This window comes from Carassius auratus, chromosome 30 (genome assembly GCF_003368295.1).
Source record: "Carassius auratus strain Wakin chromosome 30, ASM336829v1, whole genome shotgun sequence".
In the NCBI taxonomy this organism is placed as follows: Eukaryota; Metazoa; Chordata; class Actinopteri; order Cypriniformes; family Cyprinidae; genus Carassius; species Carassius auratus.
In genome coordinates, this window is record NC_039272.1 from 6732122 (window position 1) to 6750718 (window position 18597).

General features: G+C 36.0%; 3 protein-coding genes across 3 annotated transcripts in view; 1 reads left to right on the top strand and 2 right to left on the bottom strand.

The window, feature by feature from the left end:
* Positions 1 to 88: 88 nt before the first annotated feature.
* LOC113049020 (D-amino-acid oxidase-like) lies at positions 89 to 8169 on the bottom strand. Its single transcript, XM_026211030.1, has 12 exons — positions 8042 to 8169; positions 7780 to 7810; positions 7377 to 7572; positions 7253 to 7292; positions 6345 to 6460; positions 6089 to 6154; positions 5671 to 5725; positions 5127 to 5231; positions 4971 to 5053; positions 1792 to 1909; positions 1609 to 1707; positions 89 to 610 (listed from the first exon to the last, which is right to left on the bottom strand). The coding sequence occupies exons 3-12, from the start codon at positions 7568 to 7570 to the stop codon at positions 476 to 478; spliced, it is 1011 nt and encodes a 336-aa protein (XP_026066815.1). The 5' UTR covers positions 7571 to 7572; positions 7780 to 7810; positions 8042 to 8169; the 3' UTR covers positions 89 to 475.
* Positions 8170 to 9475: 1306 nt separating this feature from the next.
* On the bottom strand, positions 9476 to 15431 carry LOC113049019 (D-amino-acid oxidase-like). Its single transcript, XM_026211029.1, has 11 exons — positions 15057 to 15431; positions 14382 to 14577; positions 14124 to 14238; positions 13928 to 14004; positions 13700 to 13765; positions 11389 to 11443; positions 11122 to 11226; positions 10967 to 11046; positions 10677 to 10794; positions 10492 to 10590; positions 9476 to 10410 (listed from the first exon to the last, which is right to left on the bottom strand). Exons 2-11 carry the CDS (start codon positions 14573 to 14575, stop codon positions 10279 to 10281), a joined length of 1041 nt encoding a protein of 346 aa, XP_026066814.1. The 5' UTR covers positions 14576 to 14577; positions 15057 to 15431; the 3' UTR covers positions 9476 to 10278.
* Positions 15432 to 17637: 2206 nt separating this feature from the next.
* Positions 17638 to 18597, top strand: part of LOC113049021 (protein phosphatase Slingshot homolog 1-like) — a 35055-nt gene continuing 34095 nt past the window's right edge. Inside the window, exon 1 of the mRNA XM_026211031.1 lies at positions 17638 to 17715. Coding sequence (XP_026066816.1) covers positions 17638 to 17715 — 78 coding nt within the window. The remainder of the gene's footprint in view (positions 17716 to 18597) is intronic.

Sequence of the window (18597 nt, forward strand, 5' to 3'; positions counted from 1 at the left end):
TTCTCAGCTCTAGATTTTTAACGTGAGCAGCTGTATGTGTCCAGACTTGAGAGAGACATTTTGTGTTTTTGTCTGAGTACACCGAGAGTGTGTATCATCCTGTACCTTTTATTAATGACCTTTATTACATTTTATTTATTCGATAAATACATTTTAGGCACATGTCAGAGCTACCAGATTAAATCATCCTATCTGTTTGTTATATAAAATAATTAAACTCCAGTTGATTCCTTATAATCAGACATATCAAAGGGTCTTACAATGACAATAAAACAATAGCAAGTGGCTTTCATCAGAGCAGGTGTGTAGGTCACATTTATTTGATTATTGTCTATTTTCTAGCACATCAGGCTCCAAACGCTTTTATTAAAAAGTTGGTTTGCATCAAAACCAAACATTTAGCAACAAACTTTGTTTATTAAGCTCATCCCCTCAATGCTATATTATATAGATAACCTTATCCAGAATCACAGATCTATGAGAGATGTGATTTAGAGAATGCTAGCAATCCTTTCTGCTCCAGGATCTGTCCAAAGAGACGAGCAGCTTCCTCAGCACATCCACGATGGATGGTCATTCCAAAACCACCATGACCATAGTTATGAATGACCTGAGGAGAAAGAGAACAGCATGGTGTGTGAACAGAGAATCATGAATCTGTGGAGCCCTAAGGGGACATCGTGATTGGAGGAAAAATGAGTTGGAAGGAAAAATGTAAAGAAAAAAAAGATTTTACTTGCAAAACTTTAATGTTCATTTACAAAACCTTAGACCACGTTGACAGCGGACGTGACCATTGTCACTCATGCTGTATCAAGCTAAAAGCGGTCTACACTGGATATGATAAAGCAACCAATGCAAATCATCTATTCTTTGTCAGCTCATCTTAAATAGGTGAATCACATCCAGTGTAGACAGATTCAGTGATTATAATGGGTTTTATAGTCTTTGGTCAATTTGTGCCCCTCACATCCGTTGTAGACCCAGTGTCATTCTTTTTTTGCTTAGTAATCTTTCGCATTTACATGCAATCATTTTATGTTCTCATGCAAATATTTTGCATTCATTTGTAGGAGTACAGTGTTCCCCCGAAAAGCAAAAACATTAAAATACATTTCCCCTCCCGTCTCATTATTTCCATTACCATTTTTGTGACCAAATACAAATGTTTTGTAAGGGAATATAATTTTTCTTGGGATTCTAATGCAATCAATCATTGGTTTTAAACTTAACAAGCTTAAAGAAATGAACTGAAATAAAAATAAAGCTGAAAATAAATTAAAGCTATAAAAGTGAAAAAACTGTCAATGCTTTTGTCTTCACTTGCAAATTCTCTTGAAAAATATATAATATAGTTAAATAAAACAAACAATACAGCTTTAGAACCCATTTTATATCATTTTCTTGAATTATTGGATTATTGGATATGGAATATCCAATTGCAGTAATGATATTGCAATATAATTTTTTTCTCACATATTTTTTGCAGTAGCATGTCCATTTAGGAGCTCTGTATTAATCATGCATTATCTTCATTATTCATAGTGATCTTCCTTCAATGAAAGATGGCATCAGATCTTAAGTGTAAGAGTCATTCTATGAGCTCACCTCAAACGAGGTCGGTCCAGATCGTATGGTCTCTCTCTCCAGTCTAACTTTGCTGCGAGTGGGTCTGAGACCAGTCCAGTCCTCTACTATCCGTGCATGCTAGAGAAAAAAAATACAACATCCAATCCACTCATGCCACTCAAACAAACACTAATTTAGCAAGGTTAAAACAGTTGAAACTACCTTTAGACTGGGCTCAAGCTTGCAGGCCGCTTCCCAGATCTCTTTATGGTCAACAGAACTGTTCTGCAGATTCCAGTTTCCTTCTTGGTAAACTCCAGCCACAGTGACAAAACGACTCCTGCAGAAACAAACTGAGAACCTTAGAATCTAAGACAAGACTGCAATGTGAACTTCATTATAGACACAAGTTAAAAATGAGCAACAATGCTTGTGTTTAATTTTAGTATAATTTATAAACTCTCGATTTATTTATTAGTATTTTGAATTAGCTTTTTTATATATTTTCAGTTTAAATTAGAAAAATAGTTTAGGTTTTAGCAGTTTTGTTATGTGCCTTTGTTATTTCCATTTGCTATTTCCATTTATTTTGATTTGAGTTTCAGTTGCCAGTGCAATATTTAAGTTCTAACCCCAATTCCAGTAAAGTTGGGTTGTTTTGTGAAATGCTATAAAATAAGAAAATTGTATTTGTTCATTCTCTTAAACCCTTATTTAATTGACTATAGTACAAAGGAAAAATCTCCAACTTAATTTTATTTTGTAAATATAAACAAATAAATCAAACTCCAAGAAAAGTTTTGTTTTTAGAAACATGTTTAACACTGAACTGTCACATCTTCTGGTGTGAGCCCATGTACTGCTTTTCAAGTTAAAGTAAAAACATTAAAATTAATATGTGAAAGCTGAAAGCGTGAATGAGCATTTCAGCATCAGGAATAGAGAGAAAGGGTCTTATGCATGCAATTTTCTGCAGATGATAAAAAGTTTAAATTGAGTATTAAACCTGCTCAGCAGGGGAGATCAGGCTGTCGTCTGTCACTGTCTGTTTAACTGTATATTACATTTATTAACAGAAGCTGGAGTGCCAGTTAATAAAATCTAAATTTTACAACAGTTCGATTTAAGAAAGTTGTCCCATCCAGGTCTTTAATTCCAATAAATAATCAGTTAAAGTTTCAAGTGCGAGTGTAACATCAGTTTGAGTACAAATATAAATCTGAGTATCATCTGCACAGACCATACCATACTTCCGAATAATCTGTCAAAGAGGCGGCACATAAATACAAAAAAAGAACAGGACCCAACACTGATCCTTGAGGGACGCCCTGTCAGAATGGGACAGTCTGAGGTTTATTTGCCCCAGAATAGACAAATTGAGTTTGTTCTGAGAGAATGATTGAAACCACTTAAGAGATATACCAGAAAGCTCAATCCACCTATGTAGTCTATCCAATAGTATAGTGCGAGATATAGTATCAAATGCAGCACTAATGCCCCACAAGCCCCAAAGTCAGCAAACCACAAGAACATAATTTACCACCCTCAATAGAGCAGTCTCCGTACTATGTCCAGATCTGAACCCAGATTGAAAGGGTTCTAGTAATCTGTTTGTAGAGAGATGAATTTGTAGTTGACTAACTACCACATGCTCAAGAACTTTAAATATAAATGGCAAATTTGATATAGGCCCATAGTTTGACATCTTGTCGATATCACTCAGGGGCATCATGCAAATATTATTTATTAAATATTATTATTATTTATTATTTATTATCAAAATAATTGAAATGGGGTGGGGTATTTACATTATCAAAGAACATTATCATTGACTCAACACAATCCAAAAACTCCAATTATAATCACTGAAGCTGTTTACACTGTGAAATGCATATCTTACATCGTAAGCTAAACACATACAGTATGCAGTTCGTTGTTTCTAATGAGAGAATTAATTTGCAAGAGAGCAGAATTCAGTCAGCGACGTGCGTTGTGAACAGAAATCTGGTGATGACTCATCTGAATGCATCTGATTGGCAATTATATTAATAAGCTCAACAGAATCATGCGTGATTGGTTATAATGCACAGTGCTGTAAAAACGTCTCTGGCTCTGTGCCAGTCAGCGAACGCCGATTTGAATTTAGCAGCAAGTGATGTGCCGCACATCACACCTTTATGATTGTGGCAGATATATATAAAAAATATATTATTAGGCTAATTTTGTCTTTTTGGCCACTTGGCTCAAAAATCTGAGGGGGCCCACTCGGGTTTGAATGGGCATAATGCCTCGGATTTTCACTCCCCAGTTTTTTAAGGACAGGTTTAATTGCTGCTGTCTTAACAGCAGAAGGGACAACCCCAGAATCAAGTGACGTGTTAACAATGGGTGTAATGTAATATGGGGAACAATAACTGGCAAACATTTCTTCAGGAGATTAGTGGGAAATGGATCAAGTATGCAAGTAGTCAGATTAATTGCTGAAACAAGTCCTGAAATAAAATTGACAGCACTAAAACTTATAAGAGACATAAGAATTGGATGCAAATCTACTAATTCAGATGAATCACAGGCACTTGCAAAAGTACTACATCAGTCATTGATTGAAATGTCTGTTTGGTTCCTTTCATCTTTGGGACTGACAATTTGATGTCTGTTTTCCCTAAATACAAGCTGAAATGTGGACTCATTTGATGAAAGCACTCATTTTCACTGTCTTTTGGGCCATCTAAGATGAGCTTGGGCCCAGAAATCGCATAGGGAGTCTCTGCCTAGAATTGTTGCATACATTTTTTCTTGTTTAACAGAGAGTTAAGGTCCATTCCTTAATTCAGGTGTAGACTGTGTTAAGTGACAACAGTTTTCCACAGTACTCCCAAGGCTATGTGGCTATTTCACAAAGCAGCAGTTTCAGGGCTCAGAGCTTCAGGGCTGAGGGCTCAAAGGTAAAAGACCTAAATTATTTGCAATTTTGCAATGAGAAATGAGATTTTTGATTTACCTAACAATTCTCTCATGAAATTTGGCACAAAGTGGTGAGCCACAAATCCAGCTTTGCTGACAAAGATATGCTCTTCTTATCCCAAAATAAGATCCCCTCACCTGATACAAATTCACATATTGTTGTAGCCATCAAAATAAAAAATTGCTTATATTTACAAAATACATTTAAGTTGGTCAATGAAACATTGGAAGTATTTTAATTGTAAAAGGTTAAATACAGTTAACAAACCACAGTTTCTTGGTTTTACTGCATTTTACAAAACGTCCCAAATTTTCTCGAATTGGGGTTGTAGTTTCAGTTTGAGTTGTTTTATCTAATATTTAGACTATATTTATTTAATCTATTTTTCAGTTACCTCTGTTTATATGCAGTACAGTGTCATCATAAAGAGACTTACCCAGGAGTGACGCTCGGTGAGTTATACAGTCCTTTAGAGGGATCATGGGTGAGGATAAAGTGCTTTAACCAGGGAGCATCTACCTGTTGAAATATAAAGCATAAAGCTCTATGTAAACGTTCTAAGTCTGATTGACTTTTCTCGATTAAAACTCACCTTAATGATCTGTCCTCTGGCTGGCTGGAGCTCAGGATCAGGCTGGAGGTCTCCTGATCGGACACCGGAGCAGTTGATGATAACATCAGCACCACTATCTGCCAGCTGAAGCACATTTTGGAGGTTATTATTAAAATCACTTTTATAGATAAGGCCAGCAGAATATCAACTTTAATTTAATTTATTAGTGCATTCACCTATATTATGGTAAAGCTGTTTTCAGTTAACCAGGTGTTACATTTTCTAACAATAAAGTTAACATCTACACTACCATTCAAAAGTTTGGGACAGGGTTTATATATATATGTATATATCCGTGGAAATCAATTTTCCTATAGTTCTTGATAAGTTCTAAAGAACAGTATTTTAAATATAAGTCTTTTGTCACTTAGTGCTGTAAATGTCCTATCGGTCACATTTGATCTTTAAAAAATTTTTCTGACCTTAAACTTTTGAACATTAGTGTACATTTTAAAAACATTTTTATAAAAATAAATAAATAATAAAAACCCATAATTTTAAATGAAAATGAAATTCCTTAAACCTCGTTAAATGAACCAATCTTCCTCTGATAAAACTGGACCTTTCTTTCTCCTAACCTGTAGAAAACAAAAATGTGGCCAAGGTGTCAAAACTAGTGTTAATCATTTGTAAGAAAGGAGTCATACTGTAAACAAGCAACACATTTACAACAATTTTCACATAGCTATATAAATCAATAATGGTTATTCTGAAGCATGTATACAGTAAAACTTATAAAAAAGTATAAACATTTATGTTGCACACATCCACTTGGATGCACACATACATTTTAAGTCTAAATATTTATTTTCTTAAATGTAAAAATGTCCACACTTGAATTACGTTTAGAATATTAGATTTCACTGTGGATTCTTGAACTCCACTGTTATATTCTGTTTTGTTCCCATCATAATTTTGATTAGATCACAGGAATCTCTCACCAGTCCATAAGCCAGGGCAGGTATGTCTTTCCTTCAATCATGAGAGCAGTGTGAAACCACCCAAAACTGAAAAGAAAAAGAAAAAAGAAAAATGACATAAACAAATCCAATGTATGATCAAATAAATTTAAATTTGTCTAATTTTATTCAAAAAAATTATAATTATACAACCACCAAAGGGTAGAACAACAAAACAAGTTAGCATCATCCAATTATAGAAATGATTTGTGATGAGATGTAGCTAACTGGTAAGTACCTGTATCCTGGGAACATGTCTAGCTCACGTTTAGTCAGCTGGCGAAAACCCAACACAATGTCTTTAAATGAAGGGTCCTGTTGGAGGGGAGCAGAGACTGAGTCATTTTCATTATTCTCTCTTGGGTCAGTTATTCTTGCTCTAATTTTATGCTGGTTTTAACCAATGCCAGAAAGAAGCCTCAGCAGTTTAAAGTGGACGTTCAGGTCTTTTGATTCTGACCACTTCTTTTGTTTAGATAGGGTGACCAAACGTGCGGACACGTCCTGGCCAGGATTTCTATATTGCCTTAAATAGCCAGGTTTTGGCTTTGGTTTCCTGTTTTCATACTTAATGAAGGTCATGATCGTTTGACCAATAACATGCAGACATCGTATGTGATTGTATGTAATTGTGTTGTGTGAGACGGTGGGATCTACAGAAAAAGCCATGCAAACACGTGTACACTGCTACACTGCACCAGCTGGCTGCTCTCGTTGAAGCTTGCTTCGTTTAGCTTTTTTATAGAGTATAAGATCATTTAGTTCGGACTGAAAACGTATGCTGCAGTTCTACACTGAAAGCATCTGCTCTGTTCCATACAGTCAGGGTTGCCAGGTCTGCGTGACAAAACTAACCCATGCCAGTCAAAAGCAGCCCAAGTAGTGTGATGACCATCTATTCCATATATAAAAACTCAAAATGTCATTTCCTAACCTAAAATTTATGTTTTACAATCACTGTTATGCACATTGATTATAAACACAGCTACTAGTGTTCTTCACAAAACATCTAGCGTACTTTACCATACGTATAATGAAAAAATGTGTTCAGGTTTTCAGTAAAAGCATTTCATTAAAATGTAAAATATATTTCTAACATTTAATCCACAGGAGAAAATTAACTCACAGCAACAGTTTAAAAGTAACCCAATTCTGTGGGAAAAACCCAGTCTCTTTGTTCCATTTACTGAAGAAGAATAAAAACACATAAGAATGTGCTTCAACTGAATTAGTTGCTATTTTATGCCATGGAACACAATTGAAAGCTCACGTTTCTTGCACGTTGCCCTTGTCGTAGAGATAGGGCTGCCAGAGTCCAGCTGCCCCGTCGCTGGTGGTGAGTGGAGTGAAGACATCAGCATACACCTCTATGGTGAGGGGGCTGATCCTGCTGTGGAAGTGCTGGTAGATGCTCTGAGCGGTGGAGAGGCCGATGACCCCTGCTCCAATGATGCACACCCTCATGTCTGCAGAAAAAAAGTTCCATAAAAGAGTGAATACTTTTGTATTTTAATAATTACATACTGTATTTATTTTCTTAAATGTAAGAATGTCCACACTTGAATTACATTTAGAATATTAGATTTCACTGTGGATTCTTAAACTCCACTGTTAAAATCAATTTCATTTCCATTCTCATTTTGGTTACTGATTAGATCACAGGAATCTCTCACCAGTCCATAAGCCAGGGCAGGTATGTCTTTCCTTCAATGATAGAGTGAATAATAGAGTGAATACTTTTGTATTTTAATAATGACATACTGTATTGTCTCTACAGTTCCTTGAAAAAAAACTGTAAATCCAACTGCAAATATTAATGCCCTATATGGACACAATGAATAGATTAAATGTACAATGTCTACAGACAAGATTGTGGTATAAATGTATAGAATATATACTTATCATGTATAATTCCAAACTCTTTTGTCTTGTTACCTCCAAAGAAAAATCAACGTTGTCCTAAACAGGTTCTTCTCCTCTCTCTTATATGAAAATCTTCAGTCTTCAGTAATGTTTTGGTGGGTCTCAGATTACATATCATTATAAGCCTTCAGAAAATCCATAATATGGGCTGCGTTCTGAGTTTTAGTCTTGCTATTTTTACATGTTAGAAAGAGTAAAAGTAGTATGGTACTCTTAAATGGGCGGTCACAATATACTTTTCATTCCATTGATTACGGAAGAAGTTTTGCATTTCGTTGCTCCCCAAACAGGTTTGGTGAGCTCTGCCTTGGGAGCGTGTAACATGAAAATATGTAACCTTTAGATTCAGAATATCAGCTGGAGCTCTTAGCTACAGGTTCACAGTGTTCAAGTAAAGTAGCTTAGATATCATTTTTCTTCTTTTACATTTCATTACAGTATATGCTGAATTATGTTATATATCAAAAAGCTTTCTTTGAAAGATCACATTTATGAAAGTAAAGTTTGTACAGAAATAGCAACAAATTAATAATAAATTTGAAGTGAGAAGGGTCGTATATCAGAGAGTAACCAAAACTAAATAACTAAATAAAAAATAAATGGGGGGATGGGGATTATACAGAAGTTTGAATAAAGATGTTTTTAAACAAAAGCAGGGAAGTCTGAAAATTATTTTTAATAAGCACAGTCCGAAAACAAATAAATAACTTTTTCTTCATTTGGGGGAAATATAATTATTATTATTTATTTAAATTTTTTTCATATTTAGCAAGTTTAGAATTTACTTGGTAGAAATTATGAATTATTTTAATAGAGACTAAAGCAATTTTATTAGACAAATAAATAAATAAATTGTTAAAAAGTTGCAGAAACCAGAAGTCTTCCTATTCTGTACGTAAGACATATTTATTAAACGTGTTAATCCAAAGACTAATATATTTTTATACCTAATATTTTCTGTTGTTCCAAATAAAATAACTATGTAAAAATAGTAAAAGTGGTAGTATGCTATCCCCAATTTGGCTGTAGTGGTCGGTGTTTTGATTCATCTTTTTAATTTGTTCAAGAGAAAGATTTGTTTATATTACTGCGTCAATTGTTTATTATTTCTTTGCACCTGGCTTGTGTGTTGATTGTATCAACATCTGCTTCTAGCTTATTTATTGACTGTTTTGTTGAATATAAAAAAAATAATGTTCCCTGTGTCTGTAAAGGAAATCAAAATGCTACTGAAACAGTGGCAAAAAATATTATCAGGCACCTAATGCTTGCAGCATTTCAATAATACACTAATCAAGGGAGACACTGTGCAGCTGGATGCAAATGCAAGGGCTTTGTATGGGCAAATGTATGTAAAATGTACTTTATTATTTAACATATTCATTAAAATATTATTTTACAGTAGAAACATGTGCTTTTGGGTCAGAAAAAACAAACAAACTAACAAATATTTGATTCATTTTATTACTTTATTACTTGATAGCTGAATAAACCATATTTATTATTATTAAAAAATAAGTAATACATTATACAGAATAATTATTATCCTTCAGTTGTAGAGGTACATATCTGATTGTATTTTTTAAGGCCTTGGTGTAATGTTTAGGTATTTGTAAAATTGCAAATGTATTTATGATTTATAATACTGTTTATACATTGTTTATGTACCTGTATTTATCTTTTTTAAACTGCTCAAGCGCGTTTAAATTGATTAATAGGTTCAGTTGAATCACAGGTTGTGCAGATATGTTCACATATTAAATATAATGTTTCATATACTATTTTTATATACTGCCTTCATATATGCAATGTATACTGGAAAACTATTTCATAGGTGCATTATATGAATTAGAAGATACCTGAAAAGTCTATTGTTAAAAAAGTCAAAGAGCAGGATCCCTTGCCACTACAGTGATGAACATGTGCATGATAATAATAAAGCTACAGTGAACTAAAAACATTAGATCAAAGCATAAATAAATCATGCAAGCATTAATGATCGTACATTGGCTAAATAACATGCTGACAATTCATCTCTCTTATGATTGTGTTATGTTATCTTTTATTTAAAAACTCTACTAAAGTATAATAATAATAGATGTACATTTACATCTCAGTATTTAAGGATACATTCTTAAACTCATGGAGTTCCTTTTGGAATCAGTATGTCAGCTGCTATGGAATTAAGGAGACTATTGCTGATGTCTGATAAAAAATTATGTCTAACATTGTCCAGAGTCATATATCTATTAGAGACGTGATTTAGAGAGAGCTAGCGGGCGTTTCTGCTCCAGGATCTGTCCAAAGAGACGAGCAGTTTCCTCAGCACATCCACGATGGATGGTCAGTCCAAAACCACCATGACCATAGTTATGAATGACCTGAGGAGAAAGAAAACATCATGGTGTGTGAATAGGCAAGGTTAAGAAGAAGAAATACTGCTCTCTTTACTATGAGCTCACCTCAAACGAGGTCGGTCCAGATCGTATGGTCTCTCTCTCCAGTCTAACTTTGCTGCGAGCCGGTCTGAGACCAGTCCAGTCCTCTACTATCCGTGCATGCTAGAGAGAAAGAAAACTGAGCAAATCTGTAGGAATATGGAAAACACACCTTAAATAACAGATTTTGACAACATGTGAGCCCCTACCTGTAGACTGGGCTCAAGCTTGCAGGCCGCTTCCCAGATGTTTTTGTGGTCAACAGAACTGTTCTGCAGATTCCAGTTTCCTACTTGGAAAACTCCACCCACAGTGACTAAACGACTCCTGCAGAAACAAACTGAGGTCATGTGCATCTGTCCTGGGACAAGACTACATTTTCCATATTATAATTATGACAGCTTAAAATGGCAACCAACACAGCATGTTTTACTTTATCTCTAAAAGTCTTCTCTTTTTTTTTCCAACATACATTGACTGTGATGAAAAATAAACTCACCCGGGTATGATGTATGCTGAATCACCTTTAGACGAGATATTATGTGTGGTGATCCAATGTTTTATCCAGGGAGCATCTACCTGTTGACATACAGCACAGAATCAGAGACTGTCTAAAACTCAAAACCTGACTGATTTCTATCCACTAAACCTCACTTTAATGATCTGTCCTCTGGCTGGCTGGAGCTCAGGATCAGGCTGGAGGTCTCCTGATCGGACACCGGAGCAGTTGATGATAACATCAGCACCACTATCTGCCAACTGTAGCACATTTTTAGGTCATTACAAAGTGTGACCACAATCACTTCACAACAGGATAGATGACGTTCACACAGCTCAAAATTTTAAATTAGCATTGCTACACTTGGGCCACTAATATAGAATGTTTTTTGTTGTGAAACAAAGTGCAACAAACGTGCAAACCTCTTTAAATGAACCAATCTTTCTTTGATGAAAATTAACATTTCTTTGTTTTAACCTGTATAGAGAACAACAGAAAATGACAGAAATGTCATTGTTATATATTATATACATATAAAATTATGGTGACCATCTATATATACATGCACATAGATGTATATCTTTACATTTATGCATACAGCTTCATCTATGGAGTGAGTTTTGGTTCTTTATTACATGCGAGAAAATAAAAGATCTGAGAGAAAAAAAAAGTTTGAGAGAAAAAGTTATCACACTGATAGCAAAAAAACATTTCATGAGAGAAAAAAGAATATTCGAGAGAAAAGGTTTTCATGCCAATAGCAAAAAAAAAAAAATATTTGAGACTAAAAAAAAGTTTTGAGAGAAAGTATTTTCTGATAGAACATAAAAAAATATACATTTGAAATTTTTTACATTATTTCTGAGAAAAAAAATCTCTCTCAAAATACTTTGAAAAAAACTCAAATATATATTTTTTTGCTATCAGTGTGAAAATATTTTCTCAAAAAAAAAAAGTGTTTCTCTCGAAACGCTTTTCTTTGCTCGATGCAATTTCTTGCTCTCGTGTCAGGATTTTGCTTTCACTGTGAGAATTGTGTCATGGGCGGGGCCACGTTCCTATTGGCCAGTCGGGTGAGCATCGTCTTGTCTTGGGAGTCGAACTGAATCATTACATCATTGTTCGGTTCACCTGCATAGATGCCGCCTCTGCCTTATGGCTAGTTAAGTTGAGCACGGACATATGACACTCCAATGTTTGGGTAAGATGATGACACACAGCTGGCTGAGCAAGTTTAGTATCACTGAAGATTAAACATTAAAAAATAGCACTCATATTCATGAATGAATGTCTATTATATTATTTGCTTGCTAATCGCTAGTAAAGCTAACCAGCCATCATGCTAGGTAAACTTGCAAACTCACCTGGTTTATACTATGTTTAAATCAAATGCCAAATTAATGTTTTGATTTAGATAGTTTCACGCCTTATTTAGTGAGTAGTGAGTGAGCAGTGATTGATATACCGTTTGAAAGTGTCCCACCTAGTTTTGTTTAAAATAATCTTTGTATGGTTGTTGCACTACATAGCTACACTGCATGTATAGCTCACAAACTCAGCTACACGGGCTTATTCTAAATATTTTTTACCATCTAGCCGAGGTCTAAATTGCAGGTCTAGAACTAACTCTTACATTAGCAACCCACAAATATGTTTGTGCCTGTACTGTCATGGTAATTATTTTTTCTTTTAAATCTTTCAAACGGTTTATAAATCACTGTCTAACGTTAGCTAGTTGTAGGGTTGCCACCTTCCATGCATACTAACGTTAGTTGAAAGTTGTACGGGAGGTTGTATGAACAAGCAGTTACTCTTCAGGTGCTTTGAGGCTAGCAAGTGCAAAGGTAGAAACTAGCTCACTACTCGCTAAATAAGGTGTGAAACTATCTAAATCAAAACATTAATTTGGCATTTGATTTAAACATAGTATAAACCAGGTGAGTTTGCAAGTTTACCTAGCATGATGGCTGGTTAGCTTTACTAGCGATTAGCAAGCAAACAATATAATAGACATTCATTCATGAATATGAGTGCTATTTTTTAATGTTTAATCTTCAGTGATACTGAACTTGCTCAGCCAGCTGTGTGTCATCATCTTACCCAAACATTGGAGTGTCATATGTCCGTGCTCAACTTAACTATCCATAAGGCAGAGGCGGCCTCTATGCAGGTGAACCGAACAATGATGTAATGATTCAGTTCGACTCCCAAGACAAGACGATGCTCACCCGACTGGCCAATAGGAACATGGCCCCGCCCATGACACAATTATCACAGTGAAAGCAAAATCCTGACAGGAGAGCAAGAAATTGCATCAAGAGCAAAGAAAAGCGTTTCGAGAAAAACACTTTTTTTTTTTTTTAGAAAATATTTTCACACTGATAGCAAAAAATATATATTTGAGTTTTTTTTCAAAGTATTTTGAGAGAGATTTTTTTTCTCATAAATAATTTTAAAAATTTCAAATGTATATTTTTTTATGTTCTATGACAAAATACTTTCTCTCAAAACTTTTTTTAGTCTCAAATATTATTATTTTTTGCTATTGGCATGAAAACTTTTTCTCTCAAATATTCTTTTTTCCCTCATGAAATGTTTTTTTGCTATCAGTGTGATAACTTTTTCTCTCAAACTTTGTTTTTTCTCTCAGATCTTTTATTTTCTCGCATGCAATAAAGACACATTTCTAACTCCATATTCATCCTAGTTTTTTAAACTGAGAAGATCTCTCACCAGTCCATAAGCCAGGGCAGGTATGTCTTTCCTTCAATCATGAGAGCGGTGTTGAACCACCCAAAACTAGGGAAAGTGGAAATTGAGATGAAGCTGAAATATATAATATAATACATAGGTATGTCCAGTTAAACTGAATATTATTACATGTCTTGTAAAGGACTTTGACTTCAAAAACAGTGATATCAGTTTAAAATAATAATCAAAATAAATAAAGTCAATAAGTACCTGTATCCAGGGAACATGTCTAGCTCACGTTTAGTCAGCTGGCGAAAACCCAACACGGCATCTTTAAATGAGGGGTCCTGTTTGAAGAGAGCAGAGAGACAGCTACAAAATATACCTAAAAATATTGCATTGTTCAATGAAATGCAATGTCAACTATGTATAAAGCATTTTTATGAAGAAATGACAGTGTTCTCACTGGTGCAGTTTCAGTGCATAGATTGTAGCCCGACTGGAGGAAGATTCCCATTTTCACTGAATCTGGAGAGCTGAGGCAACTTAGAAGATAGTCAAATGTCTCTTTGTTCCATTTACTGAGAAAAGGAAATAAGCATTTTACTTGCTGCTATAAATTATACAGCATCTTGGGTTCTTCAGGATAACTGAGAAACATAAGAATGTGCTTCAACTGATTCGCTGACACTTTTAGATTCAGACACTTTGACACAAAGCTCACGTTTCTTGCACGTTGCCCTTGTCGTAGAGATAGGGCTGCCAGAGTCCAGCTGCCCCGTCGCTGGTGGTGAGTGGAGTGAAGACATCAGCATACACCTCTATAGTGAGGGGACTGATCCTGCTGTGGAAGTGCTGGTAGATGCTCTGAGCGGTGGAGAGGCCAATGACCCCCGCTCCAATGATGCACACCCTCATGTCTGCAGAAAAAAGTGCCATAAACATGCAAATGTGGCTTTAGTAGATCTATTTGCAGATATGAAAACATAATTAGGTTTGTATATATAAGGAAAGTATTTTGTATAACCCCCATATGCTTTTTTATTTAGTTTTGTATTAAAATGAATTTCTGCCTTATCCTGCTATTTGTAAATAAATTTAGCACTTTCTTTTTTAAATATCACCAGATAATGCTGCCATGTGTTTATTCATACAACTGACTTGATATTAATGAAAATTATTTTTGCAAATAACGTACAAAATGTGTATTTCAGAGAAATCTGCACAACCAAATATTACATACTGTAGGCCTATATGCAAATTTGAAAGACATTATTTTAGTTTTCCTTGTTGTTCACCTTCATTCAAGCTTTTTATGGTTTAACAGGTAATACACCGTGTGCATGTACTTTAAAACAAAGCTGGAAATAATTTATTAAAGAGATAGAGTTTCACTCACCGTAAGCTGACCAGATGTTATCTCCAGCCCTGCAAGCTCTTCTTCACTCTCTCTTATATACAGTGCCATGTGCAATGCAATCACAGATGGATTTAGGCAGAAAACAAAATTTACTGATTAACTAATTCTTTATTACCTAACTTCCATAACGTAATCATCAAGTGCCTGAGTCTATTCATTCGTTGTCTTCACACAAAGCTTGATGATGGAGTAAAGTCCACCAGATTAGAACCAGCCTCTAGTGGCCTCTTGAGGTCTGTAAAAGTTTCACTTGAGTGAATATATTTAGCCTAATTCATTCACAGGGCAACTCTGGAAAATTTATATTTGATTAAAATCCTGTCTATCAGTCACTCCGCTCTTGCTTCTCTGCTAATGTCTCCCCTGCTAAAAGGAAACACTATCATAACAAAACTGACAATTCATCTAACTCTTGCATGCTCTTTAAAACATTTTCCTCCGACCTTTGTCTTCCTCCTCCCACTCCTTCATCAACTCTAACAGCTGACAACTTTACCACATTCTTCATTAATAAAAATCAGTGGACAATTTCCCACACCATAATCTGTCAAGCACATCTTACCAGCAAACATACACTTGTTCACATCCTTCTCTTTACTCTCTGAGGTAGAAGTCTCCAAACTCATCCTTTCAAATCATCCTACTAGTTGTCCTCTTGATCCTATCCCATCTCATCTCCTTCAAGCCATTTCTCCCACAGTTGTACCTGCACTCAGGCACATCATTAACACATCCTTTCAGACTGTAACCTCTATCTACTGGGGTGCCTCAGGGCTCAGTTCTTGGACCACTTCTCTTCTCTGTTTACATGGCACCACTAGGTTCTGTCATTTAGAAACATGGCTTTTCTTATTACTGCTATGCTGATGACATTCAACTCTACCTCTCATTCCATCCTGATGATCCAAAGACAGCAGCTCGCATCTCAGCTTGTCTAACAGACATTTCTTGCTAGATGAAGGTCCATCACCTTCAAATAAAAATTGCCAAGAACTGCTTGTGGTTCCAACAAACCCATCGTTTCATGGAAATTTCAAGATCCAGTGAGGCACATAACCATAACTCTTATAAAAACAGTCAGAAACCTTGAAGTTATGATTGATGATCAGCTGACTCACTTTGTTAAAACTGTCCAGTCCTGCAGATTTGCTTAATTCAACATCAAGAAGATCAGGACCTTTCTTTTGAAACATGCTGCACAACTCCTTGTACAAGCTCTTGTTCTGTCCAGGCTGGACTATTGCAATGCTCTCTTGGCAGGTCTTGCAGACAGTTCTGTCAAACCTTTACAATAAATCCAGAAAGTGGCAGCAAGATTAATGTTTAATGAGCCAAATGGAAGGCCGCCACACTCCTTTTATCAATTTGCACTGGCTACCGATATAGCAACTCCAGCTCGACATTGATGTTTGCCTACAAAACCACCACTGGCTCTGCACCCCTTTACCTTAATTCATTTCTTCAGAGTTATGTGCCACTAGAATCTTGATTTCTGCAAGTGACCATCGCTTTATTGTGCCATCCCAAAGAGGCACAAAATCACTTTCAGTCTTTTACATTAAATGTTCACTCCTCTTGGAATGACCTGCCCCACTCAATCTGAGCAGCTGAGTCCTTGGCCATCTTTTAGAATGGGCTAAAAACACATCTCTTCCATCTTTATTTGATCATCTATCTTCTTTTTGTATTCTATCTGTTTTCTTTTTATTTATTGTATCATTTAAAAAACTTGCTATGTGTACTGCATTAACCCCTGAGACTTGTTACTCCGGCTCGTCACATCGTGATGCCAGTAGGGGGCGACAAGTGTCTTTATGTGCAACATTGAGTCACTGATGTTATTAAATTAACCCTTCAACCAGTTTTTATTCGAGTCATTTATGACTGCAACATCATCTACATCCATTTTGTCAAATGCTTGACATGCTTTTATCAAGCTATAAAAACAACAACAATAGGAGCAGCATCCTAAATAAACCGAGCTTCGCTTTACATCATACAGGAGGTACTAGACTCCCGAGTTCATTCAAATGCCCAAAGAAATCCCTCGTTCAGATTCAAAACACTGACTCGTTCACTAAAGGGCGTGTTTGTTCGGTAAGTCCAACCAATGATAAGCGCCTACATCGCTCGTACTCGAATACTATTGGTCCGTACCACTGTCAGTCTTTGATTGAGAAAAAAGGTCAACGCGCTTTCAAAGGGAGGGACTCGTTAGCCGAAAATTTGAAGTGAATCGTTCACTTTCAAGATTCATTCAAAAACAGCGATTCGTTCACAACAGAGACAACACTACAGGCTGTGTGTGTGAACTGAAGGCAGCCACATGCGGCAGTGAGTGAGAATGAGAAGCACCAAAACATCATCCAGCTCATGTCAAAACGGAATCAGCGACACAAAACACTGCTCAGTCATGGCCTTTTAACAACAGTAGCATCGAGCGCGCGGAGTCGCAGAGCTATCGCCGTGTATCTAGCGCCGCTGCTGGGGGAAAATCCGCTAAGTAGTCGGTTTAGCTCGTGACAGATAGACTGGCCGTTGTGCTGGGAGATCTCCATCCATGGCTCTGGTAACCCTGCAGCGCTCGCCCACTCCCAGCGCGGCGTCAACTTCCAGCACCGCCACCAATGCGGGGGAGGTAAGCGGAAATAAACACGGCCAGATGGGATGGGATGATGGAATGATTAACAAAAACATAGCAGAGCCCTTCTATATGAGTCACGTAGGCCCAATGCTAATACAGCTCAGGATGTAAAGCTAACTAGCGGCATGCCATCAGGGTTGAGGGGAATTGAATGCTGTGTCACTGCGTTTTTCTGCTGTTGTGAGATGACAAGATTCGCCTTTGGGCTTTTTGTGGACTATACATGGCATTCTTGACGTGACTTCTTAAATTCAACGTCATAATTTACCCTTATTTTATCTGTTTTGTGATTGAGCTTCATCTGTGTTGTTAGACATGGTTGTGATGCTATTGAGCTGAATCCTGTCTCCACAGCTGAAAGTGTTTGACAGGGTTGTTGTACTTTATTGAGCTAATGGCTTGTTTCCAGGCTGTGCTGTAATTTGTGGTTTAATGATTGCGAAATAATATGTCTGATTTTAGTGAAAAAACACCCACTGTTTTGTTTGGTACAGATTGCTTTAACTAAGTATTATTCATGGATATTATGTCAAGCCATAAAGGTGGCCTCAGTATGTTTTACTTAAACGGTAAACACATATGAAGAAGACCTTTTGTAAAAAATATAAAATAAAAAAAGGATAAGATAAAAAGGTGAAAAACTTGAGACATATCAAGCGTCCGTTAAAAAACGGTTTTATTTTAAATGAAGCCCCTTCTTTGGGCGCCAAAGTGTTTACATCACGTGAGCAGAGCAGGTGAGTGCGTCAGTGCGAGGTGATATGCAAAGCATAAGCATAATCTTAAAAAAACTTTACACATTCTTAAATTATCTTAAAATATATCTAACATTACTAGTGTAATAGTTAATAATTAAATCTTCAAAGACACTTAATG